The sequence below is a fragment of the Amblyraja radiata genome, chromosome 1 (assembly GCF_010909765.2).
Source record: "Amblyraja radiata isolate CabotCenter1 chromosome 1, sAmbRad1.1.pri, whole genome shotgun sequence".
Taxonomy (NCBI): domain Eukaryota; kingdom Metazoa; phylum Chordata; class Chondrichthyes; order Rajiformes; family Rajidae; genus Amblyraja; species Amblyraja radiata.
In genome coordinates, this window is record NC_045956.1 from 81,090,421 (window position 1) to 81,115,840 (window position 25,420).

The 25,420-nt window shown below is 39.6% G+C and overlaps 1 protein-coding gene across 4 annotated transcripts in view; it reads right to left on the reverse strand.

The window, feature by feature from the left end:
- Positions 1 to 744: 744 nt before the first annotated feature.
- The window catches only part of rab28 (RAB28, member RAS oncogene family), a 116,939-nt gene continuing 92,263 nt past the window's right edge, over positions 745 to 25,420 (reverse strand). The window contains exons 6-8 of one of the 4 annotated variants that reach the window (XR_004412867.1): positions 22,314 to 22,391; positions 3,566 to 3,837; positions 745 to 945 (exon numbers count right to left, since the gene is read on the reverse strand). Coding sequence is in view for 3 of the 4 variants with exons in the window: in XM_033025586.1 (XP_032881477.1) it covers positions 4,322 to 4,417; positions 22,314 to 22,391 (174 nt within the window). In the remaining variant the exon portion in view is untranslated. Of the gene's footprint in view, positions 3,838 to 4,316; positions 4,418 to 22,313; positions 22,392 to 25,420 lie in introns of all 4 variants that reach the window. The other 3 variants (XM_033025586.1, XM_033025595.1, XM_033025611.1) reach the window with 3 other exon arrangements.

Sequence of the window (25,420 nt, forward strand, 5' to 3'; positions counted from 1 at the left end):
AATCCGGGTTGCCTTTCTTTGCACTGTTCGGGGGAAGGTGAAGGAGGATTGAGTGAAATAGGATAATGTGTAAATTCAAATAAACACTACAGATATCCGTGTTTAAGATCTGTAATCTGACATCGGCCGGCAATGAACCCAGGTACTTCCCTGGTTCTGCACCTCTTTGCCGTATAATTTGAAGTGAGAACTGACACTGCAATCTGCAAGAAAATAAAGCTGTCCACATGACAGTAGCACCTTTACAAGTACAATGACAAATTCACAAGACTTTAGAGGCCCTACTTTCAAACCAAGATTATACTCAATTTCCAGGATCAAACAAAATAAATATGGAGAACCAATAGAAGAGAGACTTTGTCCCCTTTTATGATTTCCTAGGATTTTAAAATATTTTTCTGCGAAAGTGGATGAAATTTGAGAAAGAGGTGAAATTTGAGAAAGAGAGGTACTTCTTTGCCCGAGGTGGACAGAGGCCCATAGTAAGAGCAGCTACGGGGGTCATTTCTTCATTGTCCTATTTATTTGAGTCCACTCACATTTTCAGTAATGAAGTGCAAGGAAATATAGAATGTACCCACTACTGAATGCTTGCTTCAGCATAGAGTATTGGGGACAGGCTGGAAACACAAAATGTAAGTTTATATTTTAATACTGTTTTTACACTAAGTTACACTACACTTTCAGTAACTGGATCAGTTAACACAATTCCTGCTTTCGTATATTCAATAAATCAGGCAAGGCTGACTTTTGCAAATGATTCTATATTTATAAGCAGAGAAATATTTTAACAGCGGAAAAACATTTCAATATATTCACATACAAATACACCGTAAATATAATTTACAACATTCAATAGCAATTATGTTCTAGTTACAATATTCAGCCTCGCAATAATTTAAGGAATTCGCATTCTAGATCCTACGATGCACTGAGCAAGGTTACCTGCAAGAAACAAACAGTAAAACAAAGCAATATAACTGAATATCCTTACACAGTATGACAAAAATCATATTAAAAATATCAAAAATATTCTGAAATAAATAAGCCTTTATTTATAATGCAAATATTATGCACTGGGTTATGCTGGGTATATCAATATGAATTGTTATATTTGCATTGAATTGTATTTCATCTATTGCAAACTGATTATTGTATTGTATAGAGCTTAACTTATTACTACCCTGGTTGTAGTATTAGCAATTACTATTTTAAAGTTCATGGAAATATTTTTCATTACTGTCACAAAATTTGAATCTCCAAGTGTTTAGAAAAGATGCTGACATTATATGATATTTGTGTTTTGCTGAATTACAAATGGAAATTATTTGAACTGCTACCAAAAATGCACAGAGATTTCACTGCTTCCACAGAATGCAAGGATAAAATTAGGACCAAATGCAAATTTCAAGACTATTTTCTTTGTTGTGCTCATTCAAATATCAAATGGAATGCACTTAAGTGTGTTCTGAAAATTAAACAACTAAAACAAAATACATTTAAGATCAAAGATCTACCCAGCAAGAATGAAATATTTGGTGTCCAAATATGTATTTATATGTGAATTATATAGAACAAAGTTATGGCTGAATTTATTAGTGCCACTGCACTGTATTTATTTGATAATTGGCCAGTAGAAAGAAAGTGTCAAAATGCAGTTGTATCTTAGACAAACGTCATTATCAACATACACAGACATAAGTCGATGATCAATTATATGATCCCTTGGTCAGTACATTGAGCACTATTTAAGTAAAAGAAAATGTTGCAAAAGGAACAAAATCTGGATAGTGTTGATTCAGGCAGTTACAAGTCAGTGGTCGATATTAATAATAAAGAAAAATAATGGAAACTATACAAAGGGTTTTGTTTGAATAATCTGTGTATTTATAAATGAAGTAAGAAGAGGAAGTTGCCATGAGATGTAATGCCTTGATTTTGCTGTGAATATTACATGTAAACAAGCCATGGAACATTCAATAAATGCAAGCAATGAATTGCTTATTTATTTGGATTTTCAGAAATTTTTCAATACCTCTGGCAAAATATTGTCAAAGAAAGAGATCACCTACAAAAAACTGAAATCCCAAAATTGCAGAGGTTGAAAGCAGACATCCAGTTTTGTTAGAATTCGGACCAAATCTGTTTGCATGAGGAATGTACCTCATTTGTCCAGGTCATCTTAATTCTGAGTGTGCTGGTAGCGCTTGTGTACGATGTGGGTGAAGTACTATGTGAGATGAGATATGGTGACGTTGAGTAGGTGAGAGAATACAGGGAAATGTGGTATTCTCAAGCCGTGCAGGGGTAACAGAAGCTTACAGATTTTGAAAGAGCACTCAAAAAATAAAGGCAAGCCAATAAAGAGTGAGCTGGTAAAATGGTTCAATTGATTTTCTGATTAGCTAAATCTTAACAAAATATGGTAATCAATTTAAAAGGTCAAAAATAAGTTCCACTCACTAATGCCTCATAGCACTTTGGGAAGAATGATTATAGGCTATCCTGCCTGAGAAGAGTTAGAGAGTTTAGAAAGGGATCTTCAGCTTGGATTAAGTCAGGTAGGAGTTGTAATTCTCCCCACTTGATCTCGTGGTGTAGACTACCAGCCTGGATAAAAATATAGTAATTGGCAGAGTCGTACGGGGATCTGAACTTGCATCCTATTACTAGTACATATCCTTGAGCAAAATGAAAGCCGGTTAAATTTGACTGCAATGCTTACTAAAAAGATAGATATTGCAGATAAATATTGGCTAGTTTTACAAACTGTGAAATAAAATTTATTACTGACAAAATAAAATGCAAACCTGTCAAATAAACGTGACAAATAACTGTAGCATGTATAATTAGACATAAAGGTTCTGCATTCAGTGAAATACAAATGCATAGAGGTGATGACTTGAACAATCTACATTTAAAATGGGAAGGGTTTAGAAATGTCAAGAAGACAAAAAGAACAACATGACTGATTTTCAAGAAAGAGGGAAAGGGATAATGGGTAAGACCCAATAAACTGTAAGTCTGGAAACAAAATGATAAAAGAAAACCTCACTACGGTATATAAAATAAAGTTACTATAAATACCATATCTCTAATCATAATCTTACACAAACAGTCATAAATGTTTGGAATAATTTGCGGCTGAGTAACAGAAGCAAAGGTATTTAGGTTGGATGCTGCCAGAGTAAAAGGTACAAAAGGGCTGCAAGTCAATGGGCCAAATTAAGTTTTACAAGCTTCATATTGTCTTATTTTCTGAAATACCTTTTGGTAAGACTCTAATCTTCATAACAGTATACTACCCTGTCCAAATTTGTTCTTAAAAAAATCAACAGTTGCAATAAAAAAGTATTTTCCCAGATCTACAAAACATTCCCTTGTTCTTTTAAATGAAATTTCATTTAAAATACATATTTCTGTAAATGATGAAACACATTTAAATGCACTGTTGTACAAATTTGACTTTTTTTTAAAGTTGCAAAATACATATCTGATGTAGCTACATCGTCATTTTAAACAAAGTGACAAATATCATTTTGTGACTCGATTTAGAAAATCATACTCAAATGCGTGGTCCAATCTTGTGGATCTCTGCAGTCGACAGTGGCTGCCTTGTGTTTCATAGCATACAGTAACTGTGTTGCAGAGATGGTTGCTGTCAAAATGAAGTTCCTGAGAAAGAATGGGCCTGTGTGAACGAAGCAGGATTGCCAAATGTACTAATATGGATATGTGACGGGATCACTGAACTGCACACATTGAACTTCTGGGAGGGTTCACAGTTCTCACCACAGGCTCCTGGCTGTAGTTCACAATATCTGCCTTCACTACGCGCTGTCATAAAAGGGAAAGCAGCCATGTTAGAGTTCATAAAACAAATTCAGCACTAAAAATAAGTCTATTAGAGAAAGAATCATTAATTATTTTATAATCTTTTTAATTATAAAACAGATAAATTATCACTGTATTGCTGAGAGCTGTGAGGCAATACCATAGGTTTAACAGAGTGCTCTATAAAAATGGCTATAACTGTTTTAATAAACTGACTCTTCCTACTCCTAAATTAAGATTCAACGAACAAAGGACTGGAGGAAATCTATCAGAACATGGCAACCACAAGTTGGATTAATAAAAAATTAACTTAAGGTACAATATTTGGTACAAGGTTGCTAACTGTATGGAAGTAAATATATGTAAAAAAAACAATAATATTTAAAATAATTAACCATATAATGGTTGAGAGAACTAGTTTTTAATCCATTGTATTTAAATATTTTCTAAAGTACAGATGGTTGTAGATTCTGCTGTGGTACCTGAATTACTGTACGACACACACACTACTTCGGCAGTGTGCAGAGCCCTGTGATAGATTTGCATCGTGGGGGTAATTTACCAACTCGGCCCTGACAATATGCTGCCAACCAGAAGGCGCCAGGAAAGCAAAAGAGTAATGAAGTTGAGAAAACAAAGCAAAAGGAAAGGATAAAGATGAAATTGAAATGTTTCAGAATTTAATATAAGCAACAATATAAAGAGCTTCAAGTATCACAATAAACTACAAAAGCACTAATTTTATGTTTGACATTAGTTTAGTGTATATCTCATATTTTAAGTTGATTAGTGCCAGTGACATTAAACAATAAATTCAAGCTGAACTTTATAGCAAAACTGAAGACAACAGACAGGACAGCAGATGAGTTAACCCAGAGAACACAATGTTTTCTATACAATTAGGAGTCAATTTAAACAGAATCTAGAAAGTTGACCCTCGCTTTAATGGAACCCCCCCCCCTCCCCCCTCTCCCCTCCCCCCTCCCTGATGCCAGCAGGCCAGGACCGTCAACTCATCTGTATTCTAGGCCCAGTCCCGGTCCAAGAGCCTGAAGAAGGGTATCGACACAAAACATCAACTACCATGTTCTCTTGAGATGCTGCCTGACCTGCTGAGTTACTCCAGCACTTTGTGTCCTTTTGTGTGTTAACCAGCAACTGCAGCTGTTTGTTTCTACTACGTACTAATGCAATGATTATACCAGACTTGGTTATAGCGGACAATCGGCAATAATTGACAACATTCTTCCCCCCCCCCCCAGGTTCCATTGGAACAAGGGTTTACTGCACTTACTTTCCAATAGTTTAATAAACTAAAGGACATTAAGTACAACTGTGTTATGTGGACCATGTTAAACAAATATTATGCACATAAAATATTAAAAAGGGAACAAATTGCAATTAAATATAATTCTTCAATATGATTACTATAGCAACTCCAGGGATGAAAACCAGAGATTAAATTATTTTACATTATTTGCAATATTTGTTCTAATATGGAATAGTGTAATTGGCCACTTTACGTGAATGGAAGCAAATGTTCCACAAATTAGCAGTTGATTCAAAAATTGCTGCTGAATGCATTGATGTTATTTTTGCTTACACGTTCATTGATCTGATTAACAGGCACCTTTCCAGTGGTTAGTCGTAGCAAAGTACCATATGCTCTGCTTTAATTCCTTTACTGCTTGATAAGTTTTTGGTGAGTATTTTAAAGGTGAAAAACAGTCAATGAAGACAAACAGCAGTTAAACATTTGAAAATACACTGTAATAATCGGAGACATTTTAAAATTGTCATCTAAAATAGCATTACTTATTGAGGTACCTCTGTATTCAAAATATTATTGAAAGATTTTATTTCCAATAAACATGTGGTATACCTTAAACTAATCCAATGACGTCCACACTTCAAGAAATTTCAATTATTTTATACTTTCGGAAAACTAAATTCCAAATGACGAAATCATGTTTATCCATAGATGTTCTTGCAGCAGGTATCACTCTACTATTTAGTTGGTGATAAACAGAAAATTCTCGTGTAGCTTTTATAGGAATGCCACGTCAGCTATTTACCGTATGGTCTTTTTCCTGTATACCTTCAATTGGGACCAGTTAAAAAGATTGATACCATATCCATGCTGCAGGTCAGGGTAGTAAAATGAAACCACTAAGTCTACCATTGTTTGTAAGTGTTTCTGGTGGTTTGAACACATTATGCATGCCTGCAGTTTGACCCTCTATATCCTTTACATTGATTGTGCTTTTGTTATTTTCACCAGCAGAACCAAGCTTTATAAGAGGGGAAATGAACAAGAAAATAAAGAAATGAGAGGTTGAATCCTCAGCCCTGAGATTAAAAATAGAATGGAATAGCCGTCGCAATTAGAGTTCTTCATGTGTGGCTTTTTCAAACTAGCTTCCTCAGCTAAACATTGTTTCTATAAAAAATAATGATGCAGTGCTTTTAAACAGACCTATCTACGGATCGGGTCTTTGTGTTTTAAGTGTTCTGGGTTTTCTGCGACAGACAGTAAATTAAAAGAACCTTAAACCCTTGATGATTTTGATGAATTTGTTCTTATTATTGCTAATTTTCGGGGTGTATTTGGGTGGCTTGGTGAAAATAATTTGGGTGTTAATTTTTCCTGGACCCATTCGTGCTGTTGATTTTAGCCCCACTCTAGAGCACTCTGTGTGAATGCCAATGGTGCAGTCATATCAGATTGGATTGAGATTCAAATGAGTTTATTATCTTATTCACCATGGTCCAATTAAATTCTTTGCTCACGAGGCTCACAGGGTAAACACAATGTATAGAGTCAACGACGAGTGCAAAGCAGCAGAACGGTGCAAGAGTATAATTCAATTCAAAGTAGTGCCCAAAAAAATTAAAGTACAATGGTGATGTAACTGTAAAAAATGTAGTTAAGAATAAGAGTATGTGGCAGCACCTCCAGGAAGAGGGGGGGGACTGGCTTAGGAATCTTATGGCAATGGGGAAGAAGCTATTCTTAAGTCTGGAGATCTGGGCTTTAAGCTCCTGTATCTTCTCCCACGAGTTAAAAGAGAGAACACAGAATTACTAGGGTGGTTGGCATACTTGATGATACTTCCAGCCTTCCCGATGCAATGCACTGTGGTGGACTGGATGGAAGGAAATGACAAGCCTGTCATGTGCTGGGCTGTGTTCACCACTCTCAGAGCACAGCAGTTGCATACTGGGTCGATAAGCATCCTGTCAGAATGCTATCTAGAGCGCATCTGTAGAGGTTTGAGAGAATCTTCATGAACACTAAGAAAGTAAATGTACTGATACATTTCCTTGATCACCACATCTGCATACTATTTCAAGAAACACTCTTAAATGCACCAACCAAATTCTGCCTGACCTAAGCCTCTGGTATAAAGGGCGATCAATGGTACGGCAGCATAGTTGCCTAGCTGGTAGGGCTGTTGCCTCACAGCGTCAGAGACTCGGGTTTGATCCTGACCTTGGATGCTAACTATGTGGAGTGAGCATGTTCTCCCTATGACCATGTAGGTTTCCTCACAAACTCCGGATTCCTACACCTTGCAAAGGAATGCGGGTTTGTAGGTTAGTTAGCATCTGCAAATTGCCCCTAGTGTGTAAGGAGAGAATAGGAAAGTGGGATAACACAGAACCAGTTTGAACGGGTAATCGATGGTTAGCTGGTGGGCCAAATAGCCTGTTTCCATGCTATATCTCTAAACTAAACTAAACTAAGACTAAACAACATTGGGGGAATTAGTGACCAATTCAAAAATCTGTATCAATGATGTTGCAGACCTGTTGCGAAGGTAAACAAATGACTGTGGATCAAGGCTGGCTGGGATAGCTGGAGTTAATGGGTGCCATCAACAGTATTTCAAATACTGAGGGTAACTTATGCCTTTTTTAATTACCGCTCAGAGAACCTAAGGATTCTACAAGGATATCCAAAGGCCAATCTTTTAGTAGTGCTGTGATCTAAATGATGCCTGCTTTTCCTATATTATATTACATCATTTTTTGCTCCCTTCATCAACAACTATGTGCAACAAATAGTTTGGGGAACAGAAGATAAAAAGCTGGAGAAACTCAGCGGGACAGGCAGCATCTCTGCAGAGAAGGAATGGGTGACGTTTTGGGTTGAGACCCTTCCTCAGACTGGTCAGGGATAAGGGAAACGAGAGATATAGGTGATGATGTAGAAAGATAAAGAACAGTGAATGAAAGATATGCAAAAAAGTAACGATGATAAAGGAAAGGTCATTGTTAGCTGTTTGATAGTTGAAAACGAGACGCTAGTGTGACAGGTGGGGGGGAAGGGATAGAGAGAGAAAGGGAATGCCAAGGCTACCTGAAGTTTGAGAAATCAATGGGGAAAAGAGCCTTGTTCATTATCAGCATTTGTCCCAAACATCTTGTTAATATCGAGGACATGTCCGATAACTTCTAGGTAGCAAGTTTGACCCCTACCATCACCTCAGTGTTGCAAACCAAGGGTTAGAGTGTTCTTGCTATGTTCAAGGCTTACGAGCTACAGTGGAATGATAACGATCCAGCATTGTGGCAATTTGGAAGAAGTAGAGAAGGAGCCAAAGGACTAATCAAATCTAATACACGATGAGACAAAATGATTTGAAAATGGAAGTTTGCAAGTATATATTTTGTTTATCAAAATGCAAGTTTTTCTTTTATTGTATTGCTTAGGAGTTGAATCATTCATACTGGGTCATTATCAGACAATCTGGGATGGTTCATAGTATTTGCTGGTAGCAAATTAAATTTCAGGATACAATTACAAGCTTTACATTGGAAATGTTTATGTAATTACACAAATATATTCCTGTAAATGGCAAGAATAAAAATGATGGCGTTTTAAATTACATTAAAAAAGATTTTGAAACATTTTTCATTTCAGATTTCAACACTTACAAAAAATATTTAAAGGAGGCCATAGTTGAAGTAACTCATTTTGTCCCAAAAATTCAAAGCATCACATATCACTAAACTTTTCCATTAATCAATTACATCAATATTAATGGCCATAGAAATTTGACTTTTCAGGTTCTCATTCCTTTGATGTAATAATGAGTGTAGTAACATTAGATCTGTTTTTAAATCTACACAAAAAAGGTGGAGTGGCTTATAAATAGCAGACCTTTAATTGTCTGTCTCAAATTCAACTATCCATCCAACAAAGCCATAATATCCTCATTTAGATTGATTACATTTTGACAAAGTGCTAGTAGAATGAAGTCAAGCCTGTCTTTCAGTAAAGCTAATAAAAATAACCAGCACTTTGAAACAAATGAATTAAACTCAAGCACCTGCTAAAAGCATGGCTATTTTCAAGCCACCATAGGAAATAGTCCAATAATGAATAGCTCATTTCATCAATCTTAGCTTTCTTATGAAATGAATACAAAAGTAAAATCACTGACTACTATTAAACATAAAGGACATTAATTTCATTTGAGTTTCTCAAGCTCTGTTTTAAAAGAGAGGTATAGTTCTTTAATTTGTAGGAAGGGGGTTTCTACAGAACTTCCATCAAATGGCACAGTTGAGAAGAAGGAGCCAAAGGATATTATTCCCTCCCAACTCATAGTAACTAACTTTTGAAATTTACAAGTTATTTGATGAGGTGTCATTGGATGCTATGAAGTATAACAAATGGATTTCCAAATGATGTGGTCATAGAGCGTGGAAACAGGCCCTTCGGCCCAAGTTGCCAACACCGACCAACATGTCCTATCTACACGTCCCAACTGCCTGCGTTTGGCTCATATCCCTCTAAACCTGTCCTATCCACGTATCTGTCTAATTGTATATTATTGTGATAGTCCTTACTTCAACTAACATTTAATCTATTTTAAGGCTGAATACAAATAGATATGTGCATGAAAAAAATTATTAGAACACAAAGTGCTGGAGTAACATAGAAAATAGGTACAGGAGGAGGCCATTCGGCCCCTCGAGCCAGCACCGCCATTCATTGTGATCATGGCTGATCATCCACAATCAGTAACCCGTGCCTGCCTTCTCCCTATATCCCTTGATTCCACTAACCAAAAGAGCTCTACCTCACTCTCTTTTAAATACATCCAGTGAATTGGCCTCCATTGCCTTCTGTGAATTCCACAAATTCACAAACTTGGCAAATCTGCCAGCATCTCCGGGGGACATGGATAAGGTGACGTTGTGGGTTGGGACCCGTCTTCAGACCACCTGTCTGAAGGATTCCAACCCGAAATATCACCTAATGATGTCCTCCAGAAATGCTGTCTTACCTGCTGAATTACTCCCCGCACTTTGTGTTCCATGCAAGATACCAGGAACAAGGTGCAGTTCCTTATTTCTACATGAAAAATTGGTATTGGGTTCTTATTGCCACACTACTGCGATACAGTGAAAAACTATTCTGTGTGCCATCCATACAAAATCACTTTCAAACTATACCTGTACCATAGGAAGTGCAAAAAAAGAAAGTAAACTGAGTGCAGAATATAATGTGTAGGAAGGAACCCGGGTGCTGGTTTACACCGAAGATGGACACAAATACTATAGTAACTCAGTGGGACAAGCAGCATCTCTGGAGAGAGGAATGGGTGACATTTTGGGTCAAGACCTTTCTTCAGACTGACAGTCAGGAGAGGGGGAGTTCAGACATATGGAAGGCTAAGGTGTGAAAACGGCAGATTAAAGCAGATGCTGATAAGGAAATTAAAAATGGTTCATTGTTAGCTGAGGGGGTGACAATGAGGCATACAATAAGTAAAATCATGTAGAGATCATGTAGGTTTAGGCAGACTGAGTGGAGGTGTTCAGCGAAACGTTTACCGAGCCTGCGCTTGGTCTCGCCGATGTATAGTTGGCAATATGCAGAGTACTGCCCTGTCGACTACAAATTCAGAAGGTTGTATAGGAGTCCACAACTGAAACAGTGGATACAGTAGATGAGGTTGGAGGAGGTGCATGTGAACTTCTGCCTCAATTGAAAGTATAATTCAGTTTAAAAAGATGTACAAAAACACTTGTTTAAAAGGATATTCGGATGAGGATAGGTGATTGTGAGTGGGATATTTGTTATACTGATTGTATTGGGAAGGGTGATTATAGAGTGATGGGTTGTATATATGACTAAGATACTGTATAGTGTATGATATGAGGGTTTTTTCTTTTCTTTTTCTTTTTTTCTTTTTTGTATGGTTTTGTAAATATTTGATTAGTGTTCAAATGTAAATAATTTGGTGTACATATAGTGGCTGGTGTACATATGGTGTACATATAGCTGCTAAATTTGTATAAGATAATTACAAGCAGTTGAATAAGGGGTGGGAATTAATAAGCTTTGGCTTCTTCCTGTTCCTTTTCGGACACATATGATTTCATTTATTTATAGATATTGTTTATGACACTTTATAAATATTTTTGTTTTGTTTTTTGTATGCTGTTTCACACTTGCTTTTTATTCTTTTATTCTGTTAGAAATAAATAATAAAATAAAATAAATAAATAAAGTACTGTCGGGGTCCTTGGACGGAGTAGAGGGAGGAGGTATAGGGACAGGTGTTACATCGCCTGCGGTTGCAGGGGAAAGTAATTAGGGAGGGGGTGGTTTGAGGGATGAGTTAACCAGGGAGTTGCGATGGGCACGGTCTGTGTGGAAAGCAGAAAGTGGTGAAGATGTGGCTAGTGGTGAGATCCGGTTGGAGGCAGAACATAATGTTTCCTAGTCTTACAATTACAACGAAGAGGCAGATAAAAAAAATATTTTTTCCACTTAATTGGATTAAAGAGCCTGCAAATAAAATAATCAAAGAACGAATCACGTATTCTTAATATTTAATACAATTGTCATTCAAGCCAATTTTTTGTACTGTCTTACCACTACTGTCCTGCCATAATAGACCAATAAATGCTCATAACTTCAGCACCAAATTAGTTGCACAACAGTATGTACAACATTAGCATCTCAACACTTCATCCAGCATTACCCTGAAGTGCTGATCACCTCAAGTGTATGAGCTGCAGTTGAACTAATGCCACAAAAAGTGCAATGGTTTGGGCATAAGCTAACATTGATAGTTTTGAATACCCTTCAGCCAGATGACACAAAACAGTAATTATATTTTAGTGTGGCCAAACAGTATAAACTCTGGTTTTATCATAACTTTGGAATACGCTGCACAACTTCACACGTTTCTGTGTGTACAAATACAAGTGATGTTTAGATCCCGAAAGGAAATCTAAACTTACTATGGGAAATCTAACCTCACCCAGAATGTGTGAACAAGACTATGCTTCTTATGGTATACCACATGTATATCAACACCTTCTCTAGCTTAGTATAAAATTATTTAAGTAGATTTTATACAAACAAACAATCATAATGCAAAAGGAAACATGTTTGCTTGCAACAGTTCCATCATTTTAATTCTCCGCAAAAGTGTCTATATACATGTGGTGATCACAGGTAGGGCACAGAATATGCTCTTATTTATTCCAAATTATGTCATTCATAATAAATATCAGTTAGTAGTTAGTATTTATATATCAATTCATATAAATATCAGTTAGTAGTAGTCTAAATAATTTAAAACCAGAAATGGTTACAAGTGAGTACTGTTCTGAAAAATCCACTTATTGCACATAATTAATTGTTCACCTTCACTTCAACATTGTCTAAATTAACAAATGCTTCCCAGCAGATGTTATCTCAAAATGTTCTAGGACTAAAGGAGGTTTTCAACAGCTTTATCTAATCTCCAACTTCCCCGTCTTTCCAGCTTGCAACTCTCACTACTAGCCCAATTAACATCCAAATGTTTGTTTAAATTGCAAGATCTAAACACACAAGACATATTGTTTAACAATAAAGGACAAGCGTACCCTTTTGTTGTTTTTCTTGGCAATGCATTAATGAGACAATTAAACCAAAATTCAGAGAATTATTTGCGGGTAATTTCCATGGGGTTGCATTTTCCCAAATTCCCCCATATGCCATCCCACAGGTGTTTCCACTGATCTAAAAATATCGCAAAACTCTTGCCAGTGGTACTCATTTGGATATCAATGATACTTGCTAAAATGTACATCCTTGATTAAATTAAAATGAACACCAGGCTCAAAGGAAGTAACTGAAGCACTTTCCTCCCATGTCATATTCAATACTGCTAATATTTCTACACCTAAGACATTAACCCAGTTTTGCTTTTGTTTAAAATACCTGTAACCTGTCATGCATCATTATATTTTGCTTTATATGTGTTCGTACTCCATATGGTATATTCTAAACTCCCCGATTCCAACAATCTCCTGCTTGAAAATGATGGTCTCCATCTCTCCCTCATCCCCACAACAATGTGCCAGGTCAATTCCAACTTCTGCCCCAAAACATGTCAGATCAAACTCTGCCCTGCATAAGTGGTAGGACAAATCCTCACTCACCCTGTAATCACGTCACGTCACATCTCAAGTCCCAGCACACATTTTGCCAGATTCCTACAGATATCATTAAATATTGGATTCAGGTACCCCTGAATACAGCCAGAAGCCCAATTGAGCCAATGACCAACCTCCCAAGCCTGGCTTCAGGAGGACCAAGTAGCACATTTTCCAAAATGAAAATGTACAAAACCCGATAATCTTTTGGATTTTTATTTCGTGGAATAATAATTGAAAATGTCGTCTCATAACTTCTTACAGCGGAACAGTGGTGCAGCTGTAGAGTTGTTGCATTGCAGCGCCAGGGACCCGGGTTCGATCCGGTCTAAGGATGCTGTCTGTAAGGAGTTGGTTTATTCTCCCTGTGACTGCATGCATTTTCTCTGGGTGCTCCGGCTCCCTCCCGTATTCCAAAGACATACAGATTTGTAGGTTAATTGACTTCTGTAAATTGCCCCTAGTCGATAGGATGTAAAACTGGGATAGCATACAACTTCCCTCCTTTCCCAATTTTTATTTTTCCTTTCTATCGTATAGTTTTGTAGTGTACCAGTGAACGTTGGTTGGCGTGGACTTGGTGGACAGAAAGGCCTGTTTCCATGCTGCATCTCTCAACTACGCTAAATTAAATCATTGTCATTCCAGTTTTAACACAGTCTTAGTTCTCAAAACATAGCAAAATAAATAGCACTGAAATTCTTCATTTTAAACTAAACCATCCATTCAGATTATATGTGCATATGCTGTCCTTAAGGGGAAATTGCACAATTATTTTAAGCAAATTATAATGATTTCACATGCAATCTGGCCATATTACTGCAAGTGTGCAACAATTGAAATTATAAACTGCAAAGTAAAATTCTAATTGATTTAAAAACTTTATATATTGTAAAATGGATCGCTGAGTGCAAAATATGGAGAAAATGGCATTTCTTATCTGTCAGAGGAATGCTGCTATGGTGGTGATTCAATGAATTCAGGAAGGAACTTAATAGCATGCATTTAAGTAAAAGGCAAAGCTTTCTTTGAATGTTAGGCAACAACAATAAAAGATGTATGCCTGAAGATCCAGATGTACCTCTTGCCAACTGGCTTAAGGCCAACACTGAGAAGCCTGTCTGCCCACCCACTTCGCTGCAATATACTGCACTGCAGAAGGAGGTAGTGGGGATAGATGGAGTGGGAGACATTAAATATGGTGGAATAGGGAGAAACCTGTCATTCAATAAAATTCATTAGCTCAAAAATGCAACACCATTGATATGCAATGACAAGAGTAAAATTAAACAGATATGTAGTTTGGCATCCAAAACTAAGGTGCTGAATCTGCCAATTAATTATTGCACTTCTCTTTCTTGATATAATGAGGTTATGCTGGGTGACAATGACTGACCTACCCCCACACCTTCCAGAGTCAGCTTGTCTGCACCATCACAATCCCAGGAAGGCTAATGGACTCTTAGAAAGTCAGAGAACCTTATCATTTATGGAGTACAACTTTCTGGATAACATATCTATTTGGGAGTAAATGCCTGTCACTGCAACACATACCTAAAATCAACATCTCGTCAAAGTATGAGATGAGAGTTTGCCTGCTATCTGCTGGAACTACATCTTTCATGCAAAACCCATTAATATGGAATCGTCTATATTTATTTATTTTTTATTATAGATTCTCAGTCCTTTGCAAAAGATTGTGCATTGTGATTTACAGAACCACATTTATCAAAGGAGCAACTTTTTTAAAGCTGAAAATTCCTTTCAGACACTTCCTTTATCAGGAGGATTATTAAATAGCATTAAACATTAAGTAAAATCTTAAGTAAGTGTTTTCTAATGTTCGCTTTCTCCCCTCTTCGTAGCCCATGACAGAATTGGCCTTATTCAAGCAACTATTCTTCATGGGCATGTCTGGAAATTATCCTGCAAGCCTTTTTAGGATGAGAGAACATCACAGCAAAGCAACATACTGACCTTTAAAACACCTGAGCATCTTAGGCCGTGGGCCGAACATCGAAAATGTGTCTAGAATTTAACTTTTGTGACCCATGTCTGGTATCTACTTGAAATTTGGCACAGGTTTAGATAAAATATAATTGAGAAGGAATTCATAACTCGTCAGTGCAAAAAGTTGCACACTAATTAATTAAGCTAATTTTAAAAAGTAACAGCGCCCTCTTGTGCTCAATAATAGGTAGCTGTATATAACTCTATGGGGAGCTGAGGTAGCGCCGAGACACAAATGGGAACATTGAATACTATTACGCCAGTGACACGGGACGAGTAACTCTTCATCGCGGGAATTTTAGTCTTTTAATCCGTGATCTACTGGGAGAGTACGCTGGTGAATACGAGGTGACTTTTGGAACAAGTTCAGGGGGTGAAACTCAGGCAAGAGTCCGACTGGAGGTATACGGTGAGTGAGACTGCCGCCGAGGTCATGGGTTTCACCGGCTCCTGAACCCGCCTAATTAAAGGGTGAGGGCAGATCCTGTGCGTTCCCCAGGAGGGAGGTGAAGAGAAGGGGGGAGAGAAGGGGCGAGAGAGGGGGGAGAGAGGGAGGTGGGGGAGGGAGGGAGGGAGGGAGGGAGGGAGGGAGGGAGGGAGGGAGGGAGGGAGGGAGGGAGGGAGGGCGGAAGAGGGATGAGGTAGGGGGAGAGGTGTAGGGGGAGATGTGGATGGCCGGCCGAGTGCGAGTTACGCGCGGAGGGTGGTTACGTAACTCGCAGTTTCTGTGCGTTGAAAACTCTGCGCAGCTGGCCGTGAGGAGTAGAGGCATCGTGACGTCATCCAGCTCACTTCAGCTCGTTAATTTCGAAAAAATCTCAGAATGGTGAACAATTTTAGTAACAAACTCGGGAAATAATGAATCAAATTTTCAGATGAGGGGATTTTTGAAATCATGATGTAAATCTAATATGTAAAATTTTCACCGTTACCGCGTCGGGTTTTCGAGGAGATGTGAATCATAGAAAAAGTTCATAAGTAAACATCCAAGATCAGAGTTTTATAATAATACTAGACTAAGTGGGACCCGTTGGGTCCCAACATCACACAGGAGGGCTGGTCATCCAACGCAATATTCCACCTCTCCACCAATTCTAATATTGGTGGCCAGTTGGGGGGGGGGGGGGGGGGGCTTTCTGGAGCGCTAGTATGGGTGTTGTGGGCTGAAGGGACTGGTTTCCAGAGGGCTAGTATGCAAATTGTGCGCCAAATGGATTCTTGGGCTGGCGTCTCAGTCAATCAAGCCTGTTGTGCTGGCAACTCTCTCACTCACGGCTCGTGGGCTGGTAGTTGACTCAAGGCTAATCCTTGAAATTCTATTTCAAGCAGAATATAAGGCCACCAAATTCAAGTGCAGTTTCTTACCACTTCTAGCAGGGTGCAAGGCCACCAAATTCAAGTGCAGGTTCATACCATTTGAAGTAGGGTGCAAAGCCACTAAAGACAGCGAGTCGTGACCTCTCCCTCCTCCATCTTGCAGAGACTGAGCCACACCCACATTTCCGGGTTTTATAACCCCTACCCGCCCCCCCCCCCCACCGGAAAAGGTGTGGCTTTCATGGAGTGATTGACAGGAGAGAGATTCTCAACATTTAAAAAAAAACTAAAAACACTTTTATTTTTCATTCATGGGAAGAATTCTCTGCACCTGCTCAGCGGAGGGGGACTGAGTAAGATGGCCAAAAATCACAGCCGCAAGTGGTAGCGTTTTATCTAAAATCAATATACAGTGCAAACAGGAAGTAAATGCATTTACAGTAGTGCCTTTTAACTTCAAGTCAAAGCACCCAAGCCACCATTTGCAGTATATAGTGCATTTCAACTTCATGCCACCATTTGCAGTAAGTGGTGCCTTTCAACTTCAAGCCAATGCACCCAAGCCACCATTTGCAGTAAGTAATGCCTTTTAACTTCAAGCCATTGCATCCAAGCCACCATTTGCAGTAAGTGGTGCCTTTCAACTTCAAGCCAAAGCAACCAAGCTACCATTTGCAGTAAGTAGTGCCTTTCAACTTCATGCCACCATTTGCAGTAAGTGGTGTCTTTCAATTTCAAGCCACACCCAAGCCATCATTTGCAGTAAGTGGTGTCTTTCAACTTCAAGCCACACCCAAGCCATCATTTGCAGTAAGTAGTGCCTTTCAACTTCAAAGCTCCCAAGCCACCATTTGCAGTAAGTAGTGCCTTTCAACCTCATGCCACCATTTGCAGTAAGTAATGCCTTTCAACTTCAAGCCATTGCACCCAAGCCACCATTTGCAGCAAGTACTGCCTTTCAACTGCAAGCCAAAGCACCCAAGCCACCATTTGCAGTAATAGTGCCTTTCAACTTCAAGTCAAAGCTCCCAAGCCACCATTTGCAGTAAGTAGTGCCTTTCAACTTCAAGCCAAAGCAACCAAGCCACCATTTGCAGTAATAGTGCCTTTCAACTTCATGCCACCATTTGCATTAAGTAGTGCCTTTCAATTTCAAGACACATCCGAGCCAAGCCAACCAGGGGGAGGAGGGGGGCGGGCGCTTTCTGGAGCACTAGTATGAACCATTTTAGAACAAATAGACATTGTTTTGCAAGCTTTAGAACCAATAGACATTTTTTTGCAAGCTTTAGAACCAATAGACATTTTTTTGCAAGCTTTAGAACCAATACATTTTTTTTGCAACCTTTAGAACCAATAGACATTTTTTGCAAGTTTTAGAACCAATAGACATTTTTTGCAAGCTTTAGAACCAATAGAGACACTTTTTGCAAGCTTTAGAACCAATAGACACTTTTTGCACGCTTTAGAACCAATAGACATTTTTTGCAAGCTTTAGAACCAATAGAGACACTTTGTGCAAGTTTTAGAACCAATCAACACTTTTTTGCAAGCTTTAGAACCAATAGACACATTCTGCAAGCATTTTAGAACCAATAAGGGCACTTGCGTTTGAGTAGACATGTGTTCAGTGTTATTCACAGCACAGAGAAACGTGACCCTCTGCCTTCCTCCATCTTGAAGAGACCGTGTGGCACACCACTGCCTGGTTTTATAGTCCCTCCCCCCTGCCGCCAGCGGGGGCAGCAGAGAGAATGGGGAATTTTGTAAAAACATTAATATCTCTGTCATTTTTAATCGATGGGAAAAATCCTCAGCACACATGCGGCGGAGGGGGGCTCTGAGCAAGGTGGCCAAAAATGACGGCTGTAGGTGGTGGTGTTCTCTCAGAAATCGCAGCACAGATGGCCAAAACCGGTCAAGAACAGACTTTTAGTAATATAGATAGATATCACTTCACGTGAGGTACGAAAAAAAACACTACAATCTCACAATAATAATCATGTCCTTTTTGGAGAACATTGTTACTTTAGTACAGTTGGGTATTCAAAGTATTCTAATCCAGAGTCTTCCTCAAAGTTTAACTCTTTCAAACGTATGCATGCACAGTAATCTGCAGTTCACTCTTGCAAAAACTAGAAGACAACTTGCTGAAAGTTCACAGTAATTATCAATCATGCTGTCATGGTTTATTTTGGTGTATGATAATCATGTGAGGTTATTTGTATTATTGTTTTGACAGTTAAAACCTCTTGCACTAACTTCATCTCCACCATGATCCCAGTGTGCTCCCTGCCTAGCTAGCCTGAAACAAAGCACGTGATTGGTCAATTGGCGTCCAACTCAATGTCAAACGTGATTGATTGGACAATTACTACTCGGAAAACTGGAGGGTTTTTTCCATATTTTAAAAATATGTGCAGGTTTTTTTCTTGACGAGTTTCAGATATGATTTCTATAATATTTTTACACAATCTCTATACTTATAAAACTGATCTTGAATGTGTATTTATTTGTGTGATGTTCGTGTGCGTTTCAAATCTCCTCGAAAACACAACGCGCTAATGGTGACATTTTTACATATTCCGATAGAGATTCACGCCATGATGTCAAAAAACGCCTTATCTGAAAATTTAATGCATTATTTCTCGAATTATTTATGAAAATGTTCACAAATCTCGAAAAACTTAGAAATTAAACAAGATGGTCTCGCTCTTGACGTCACAATGGATCTGACTGTCTGCTTCTGCTCGCGTTGTGAGTGACGTCACCCCTGTTATGTCTTCTGTACTTCTTGGCTTCTTAACTTTCACTTCTTTAAATTTGTCACTTAGCATTTTTAAACTGCTGCTCAGGTCGTGCTGCGCGCTCCGCTGGGCTCCTTGAAGTTCTAGAACATGGCGGCGGCGGTCGTTTTCGCCGCGCGGTTGTGGGTGAGGGTGCGGGGCAGCGCGATGAGAAGATGACCGTGGCGGCCATTACTCCCTCTGGGAGAGGCCGTCTATGGAGACCTGCGATTCCTCCGTTGATCACAGGGACTTTGGGAATCATGACTCCTTTTCTCGCTTGTGATCCCGATCCCACCTGGCGATCTCTGGCCGTCACAGGGGACAACCTCCTCTCCGTCTCCCCCGCCCGATCGTCTGTCACGCGGGTGGATGGGCTTCTCCTCGTGAAAGCCACGATCGTCCGGACCAGCCCGCTCAGCGTCCGCGCACCTAGTGGGGAGGCTGCTGCCACGGGCCGAGCCCGGCTCGACGCCCGCCCGCCCGTAGCCTCCTTCGAGGTAGGTGCTGCCTCTATCCCCTCCCCCTCCCTCTCTACCCCCTCCCCCTGTACCCCCTCGCATTCCCTCTCTAACCCCTCCCCCTCCCTCTCTACCCCCACCCCCTCCCTCTGTGCCCCCTCCCTCTCTATCTCCTGCTCCCTCTCTGCCCCCCCTCCCTCTCTGCCCCCCCTACCTCTATGTCCCCCCCTCCCTCTCTGCCCCCCCCTCCCTCTCTGCCCCCCTTCCCTCTCTGCCCCGCCCCCTCCCTGGTGGAGTATTGCGTTTGGGAACCAGCCCTCCCCTGTGATGTCGCATGCCACCCCCCCACCCCTCAATCACACCCCCTCCCTCTCCCTCTCCACCCCCCCCCCCCGTCTAGCCACGCCTGCGCAGTTGGGGGTTATGTGGGAGTGGATAGGGCGGGGAATGGGGTAAAAGGAACGAATGAATAATATTAATATAATATCAAGGGGGGGTTAGTTTGTGTGTGCGGGGGGTGGTTAGTGTGTGTGTGATGCCGAAGGCCCCCACTCCCCGCAACCACGCGTTGAGGGGACGCGACATCGTTATAAAGTATGTTATAAATACAGGTAGATATGGGATGTAGGTCACAAAATGAAATGAAAAAGCACCTCGGCCCACAGTCTATCTGCACCGGAAGCTAATCAACAGAAGCAGAAGTTGTTTCCTTATTTGTCTGTCTAACTCAACTCCATACATCGATCAAACCTGAACCTGACTTTTCCATATTATTCAAACCAAAGTAACTTTCAAAGTTTGGATCCCTCAAGATAATTTCAGACTCATTGAAACTATACCTCCTATATGCAGCTATGCATGAGCATGAATTCAGGATTGGAGCCATGGATGGAGCCCTCAGATGCATCTTCTACATTTACAAAGATTGAGATCGACTGGTCCTTGCCCCATGAGCCTTCTCGTCATTCTCCAACATTTCTGTCAGTGTCAACGCTATCCCACCACCCATCACATCTTCCTGTCCGCACCCCTTACTCCTTTCCGCAGAAACCACTCTCTCTGTGATTTCTTAGTTTGCCCATCCCTCCCCATCCATCCCTTCACCTACCCAGGCACTTATTCCTGCAACGACACTCAGTCCACCAGGGCCAACCAGAGCCTCGGTATGCTTGCCACTTCAAATTTCCTTCTCATCTGCACACCAACCTGTCTGTCCTTGGCCTTCCACTGCCAGAGTGAGGCCACACACAAACTGGAAGAATAGCACCTCATATCCTGCTAGGGTACTCTACAATCTAACAACACGACCATTGAACACTTCAATTTCAGGTACCATCCTTCTCCTTTTCATCTGCCCACCTCACCGCCTCCCCCATGCACACTTTTTTCCCACTCTCTTGGTCCCAGTTACCCGTTTCTTTTTCTTGCATTTGGTCCCCAACTTTTCACCCCTCCCATCCCCCACCCACCCCTCCCCACAGCCGTGTTTGGCTCATATTGCTTTCTTACCCATGTATCTGTCCAAATGTCTTTGAAAGTTATTATTATTTCCTCTGGTAGGTTATTCCGTATACATGGGTCGGGTCCAAACTGAAAGTAGGGGTGGGGGGGGGGAGGTGAAGAGCTGGGGCAAGAAAAGACCAGGACCAATCAGGGCCAGCAACAAATGTCTTCAGGCAGGGAGGGGTCCTGCTTGGCTCATGTTGGCTGGGGAAGGTGTGAACTCAAGAGGGAAACAATGTGGTGAAGTGTGGAACTGGTTAAACGACTAGGGTGGAGGAAGGGGGCTTGGGAGGAGGGGAGTGTTTGTAGAAGTTACATAAAATTAAAGAATTCAATGTTCATACCAATGGGTTGTAAGTTACCAAAGCTAAAAATTAGGTGCTGTTCCTCCAATTTAAGGTGGCCTCACTTTGGCAATGGAGGAGGACCAGGATAGGCCCAGCCACCATTGTGCCACCCTTACCTTGAGAACAATTTTGTTGTGTTGTTGTCTAAAGTGGAGGATTGGATAACTAATGGTAACATTGCCAGCAATGCCAAAGCCAATGTATGAAAATACATTAGTTAAAAAGGAAAATAGTTTTTTTTGATGCACTAATTCAAAAAGCATACCTACACTTTAAAGGCTTATTAAAAATTAAGCTTTTTTGATTAAAATTATTAAATCATTATTAGTAATTGTAAATTACTAAATAATACAATCTGAAATCCAAGATCATCTTTAATCAGTATACAAACTATAGCGGTACAGCAGGTTGTTAGTTGCTAGAACATCATGACCGCTTCCAAGACTGACCAGTACAGGAAGTGGGTGTTAATATAAATCGTACAGTAGGGTGGGGTGAGTGATGCTATTCTACTATGATTGGTTCTCATGCATAAACCAATCTACAGTAATATAATTTTGTAAATAAATGCAAGTGGGTTCAATAATTAATCTAAACAATACCTGTGATTGTTCAATCTCTGCTTTATTTAGCTTGATGCCAATAATGTCTGCAGCAAACCTTTGAAAACAGAGGAAGACCTGCAAAAAAAATAATCAGAAACAAAAAAAATATGTATATGTCAAAAATATTTTCTTTTGTACAAGAGTAAACATTTAACTAGATTTATCCACATCCTATGATTTATGATATATTGTATTCTATATAGCAATTATTTTCACTGTGTCCTGATAAAAATCATCATATAAAAATGTCACAAATCTAACAAGATGTTGAATTACTAATTAATTGTATGTTCTGAGATTCAATTCAGAAAAAGTAATTCAAAGTTGTACTTAAGTATAATTCCCTGGTTTCCAAAATTTTTGTGCCAGCCAAAATGATAAATAATTTTAACGAGTTACCCAAAATGCAATTTGCTATATTGGAATACCCAACGTAAAATATTCTGCAAAAAATAACTTCTGACTTTTGTAACCCTTGCATCTGCAGGCCACCCCCTCCCCTGGTACTTTCCCTTGCAACTGCAGGTGGTCAATTAGTACCTTCCCATCCAAACCCTCCCCCCCCCACCCCGGTACTTTCCCTTGCTACCGCAGGAAATGCTACACTTGTCGCTTTACCTCCCTCCTCGACTCCATCCAAGGACCTAAACAGTCTTTCCAGGTGAGGCAGAGGTTCACCTACACCTCCTCCAACCTCATCTATTGCATCCGCTGTTCCAGGTGTCAACTGCTATACATCAGTGAGACCAAGCACAGGCTTGGCGATCGTTTCATCCAACACCTCCGCTCAGTTCGCAATAACCAACCTGATCTCCCGGTGGCTCAGCACTTCAACTCCCCCTCCCATTCCGAAACCAACCTTTCTGTCCTGGGCCTCCTCCATGGCCAGAGTGAGTTCCATTGCAAATTGGAGGAACAGCACCTCATATTTCACTTGGGTAGTTTACACCCCAGCGGTATGAACATTACTTCTCCAATTTCAGGTAGTCCTTGCTTTCTCCTTCCCAGCTCTCCCACAGCCTACTGTCTCTGCCTCTTCCTTTCTCTTTCCCCCCCCCCCCCCCCGACATCAGTCTGAAGAAGGGTCTCGACCCGAAACGTCGCCTATTCCTTTGCTCCATAGATGCTGACTCACCCGCTGAGTTTCTCCAGCTTTCTCGTCTACCTTTAATATTTTGTTCATGCAATTTAATGCAAGTGTGATTTTGTTTTATGCATCTTTAGAAAAGTGAATTATCATTTGGTTTCCATATGAAAAATATTGCCCTGGGGTCAATCAATTGCAGAATTATGCTGTAATTTGCAGACAATAATAGCAAGTAAATAAAAATGCTTTTGGTAAACTAATATGTAAATTACAAGGAAGAAATTCAGGAAGATTCACAGTAACATCATGACTGCAATGCAAAAACAAGTTACCCAAAATGCATTTTGCTATATTGGAATTTAACCCAACGTAAAATATTCTGCGAAAATTAACTTCTGACTTTTGTAATTTTGATGCAGAAGAACTATCGACCCTCTTGTGGAATGCATCTCTAAGTTCCAATGTTGGGAAGTGGGAGAGAGAGGATAATTGAAAGAGGAGTAAATTGAACTTCAATGCACACAACTTACAGCTGCAAACAGGGATAAAATGCTCCAAGTTCAAAGAACATCCTGTGACACAAAAATTGGTGAAAAATACTTGACTCTGAATTGAGTCCAGCTATTTAACAAAACAAGCATAATGCCTCATAAATCTAAATAAGGGTCTTTCTGCATTTGAAAGACATCCATTAGAAACTGGCTTGGGTCGAGCAAGAACTAGGATACCTCTGTTTAAGAGGTGGCCGAAGCTTGCAAATACAACGTTTAAAAACAATGAATACCATTCTTTTAAAGGCAAAGGACACGTAGGACAGTTGTTCTGATTCCACACTAATCTTGTTGATTCTACCCTTTTGTGTCCATAACTTAACCCTCGGGCTGCTACTGGCAAATATTTGCTGATAGCCCATGCTGACCATAATTTTAAGGCTCCGGGCTAAATTTCATTCTTTGGACCTTCTACTGGAAATTACATACATCGGAGGGGAACAAAGTGAATCACTACCTAACAATAACAAACACATATCTTAATAAATAGCTAAATACTTGAGTTTGGTTAAAAATCATTCTACACAGTTGTAGATGATGCCACCAAGTGGCAACAGATAGAAAACAGATGGGAGAAGTCCAAAACAAATCTGCTGAATTCAACAGTCCATGGCCAGCATGTTAATGGCTGGAAATGCTCGGGATATAATTGATTAGGTAAGAGTACTGAAATGAGTAAAGACAATCACACTGAACTGGACTGTTACTCATCACAATAATCTAAGAATCTGCAATGAAGATACTCTTCCAGAGACAGCTGCCATGTTCTTCAATAAGATTTATGCAGTGGTCAAAATCCAACTGGCTCATTATCATTTGGGTGAACAATGGAGGAATTCTGGTGGCCTTTTGCTTAGGCATTAAGGAGCTGAAAGTATATTCTGCGCCTTTCTTTGCATAGCGCATTCTCTAAAGCACTTCCTATAGTCATCAGTGTAGGATTTGCGATATCTGTTTCTATAACTTGGATGTTTTATTCTGAAACATCTAATCTGACAACAATTTTGTTAAGTAAATACTGTACTCAGATTTGCTGTACCAATGTTACCATTTAACTGGCCATTTTCTCAGAAAGGAAATGAAGCATGTTCCAGTTTTCAAATTGAAAAAAGAAAAATAAGTGGTACATTCAGTGTATTTTCATACACTAAAGATTTTACAACACTAATTGAAATTCTAAATTTGTATGCATCAGATGTGTGACATTTAAGGAGTAAGCTTTATAAGACTGAAATGAGGAGAAAATAAATCTTATATTCTTTAATAAATCTAATAAATATAAATATGTATTGTTTGAGAACTACAGCTACATTTTCATTTATATTGTATGGAATATGCCACACACTACAGTCACACTCTCCTCCAGCTTCACTGTGAGCTCTCTTAATATTAGCCTGCTCAGAGTTCAGAGTGAAATATCAACTCCATCTGCCTGATGAACTTGTTCCAGTTTAGACTTGAGTCTG